This window comes from Pyxicephalus adspersus, chromosome 12 (genome assembly GCF_032062135.1).
Source record: "Pyxicephalus adspersus chromosome 12, UCB_Pads_2.0, whole genome shotgun sequence".
Taxonomy (NCBI): domain Eukaryota; kingdom Metazoa; phylum Chordata; class Amphibia; order Anura; family Pyxicephalidae; genus Pyxicephalus; species Pyxicephalus adspersus.
The window spans coordinates 629,677-631,652 of NC_092869.1; the positions used below are offsets into that span (position 1 = coordinate 629,677).

Sequence of the window (1,976 nt, forward strand, 5' to 3'; positions counted from 1 at the left end):
CTCCAGTATAGGCCGGGTGCTGTAGCCAGGTGGCGCTATGGTGGTTCTAGGCGTATTATACACGGACCGCAGGGTGAGTTCCAGGCCGGGTCAGAACCTCCATCAGGCAGGAAGACTGGTGTGCCCTCTGCTGGGAGCTGCAGGTATAAAACATTTCATCATCTACAATCTAATGTCACCTTCTGAGATCACATGAGCAGCTTCACCCAATCAGGATCACTCATTCCTCCTCTGAAGCCAATCAGAATTCACAGTTGAAGTCGGAGCAAAAACAATGGATTCTGATTGGTTGTTACAAGTAATAATTTAATGTAGGATGCGGAATACGTCATAACAGCAGCCAATCATAGGCCTCAGATGAGATGCTTGGTGTACTTACCTGGCAGGGTGGTGACCAGGTAGGTCGGCTTGTTGTTACACAGAAGGGTGACCAGGCTGCCCAATGAGCCAACACCGACAACCTGGATATCCAGTGACAACCCCAACGTGATGTTTTTCTGGAGAGATAAGACATTGGTGTCATGTGATTGTACTGGGAGGGCCTGCGGGGTGGGTGGGCTGTAAAATCTACAATCCAATATGGCCGATAACTAGGGGGAAGATAATTCCCAGCACACCGCTGACTTCCTGGCTGGTGACCCCCACAGAATAATCGTAGCCTGGTCATGTGACCCCAGGGTCGTATTTACCAGCACAGCTTGGAAGTAGATCTCCAGGTCCTGGCATGGCGGGAGGCTCTCCGCAGAGTCCATCCTCCGGGCGACGCAGCCCTCCGGCTGTCCATGGTAAACCATCAGGTGCTGGAAGAGGGGAGAGAGGAGATGGGGGTCAGTCTGCACCCTTCCTGTCCTCAATTCTGGTGATTGGGTCCCCATCTGCGCCGCCATAATTGGTGATCAGATTGGGTGCAATGATCCGGTACGCGTGTTGGGGGCGCCATTTCCAATCCAAACATTACCATATATGGCGGTACAAGGCACTAACATTAGGGGCCCCTGTAAAGGTGAATGGGCCCTGTGACATGGCTGGCACCAACCATACTTACATTTTTAAGGTCACAGGTGATCCCGGGGGCGGAGCCTTGATCGCTGAGCTCGCTAAAGGCCAGCAGGAGAGACGCCTCGTTCTGGACATTCAGCTGGGGGGGTAAAAATGGCGACACGTCCCGCTACGGAGAGAGGAACCATGACAGTGATACCTGTACCCATACAGCACCCCCTGGTGGAGGGGGATAACTCACCTGGCTGCAGTGCGCCCTCCCTAGGTAAGTAGCCAGCAGAACCCCCAGGACACTGATCGCCAGGGCCGTCACTGCCCCCACCGTCATTATCAGCAGTTTACGTCCGGAGGGGGGGGCAGGAGGATGAGGGGGGGCCGGAAAATCCAAAGAGGTCGGAAACGGCTGGAAGACACAAAGAGTATAAATTACTGGGAAATATGGGGGCAATGGGGGGGCAAACAGAGGGGGGCATGGGGGTACAAAGGAGGGACATGGGGGGATCTGGAAAGGTGATACAGGGGGACACCAGGACCTGCAAGGGAGATATAGGGGGACATGAAGGGTCCCAGGAGAAGACACGGAGGGATCGGGTGAATTAGGAAAGGAGGTGGGGGGTCCAAAGAGCCAGGAAGAGAACAAGGGGGGTACTAAAGGCTTCTAAGAGGAAAAATAGAGGGACGGGGGGTCCAGAGGGGAAACATAACACAACATTAGGGGCAGGGGGGACCCAGAGAGGGGGTTCAGGGGGGAATAAAGCAACAGAAGGAAGCTGAAAAGAGGACAAAGAAGGGAAAAGGGGGACGTGGGGGGGTCTAGAAGGGGATCATAGTGAGGTTCAGAGAGGGTTAAAGAGATCCAGAGGACATGGGGGGCATTAAATATCCAGAGGGGGCATAGGAGATTCAGACATGTGACCCCCAGAGATGGGATTGGCCCTAATCCTTGACCCCCAGTGATACGATTGGCCCTGATCTGT

The 1,976-nt window shown here is 54.2% G+C and overlaps 1 protein-coding gene across 1 annotated transcript in view; it reads right to left on the reverse strand.

The window, feature by feature from the left end:
* Positions 1–6: 6 nt before the first annotated feature.
* LOC140342233 (uncharacterized) overlaps positions 7–1,976 on the reverse strand; it is a 3,068-nt gene continuing 1,098 nt past the window's right edge. The window contains exons 2-6 of the mRNA XM_072428350.1: positions 1,241–1,402; positions 1,046–1,168; positions 690–800; positions 380–497; positions 7–137 (exon numbers count right to left, since the gene is read on the reverse strand). Coding sequence (XP_072284451.1) covers positions 103–137; positions 380–497; positions 690–800; positions 1,046–1,168; positions 1,241–1,402 — 549 coding nt within the window. The 3' untranslated portion in view covers positions 7–102. The remainder of the gene's footprint in view (positions 138–379; positions 498–689; positions 801–1,045; positions 1,169–1,240; positions 1,403–1,976) is intronic.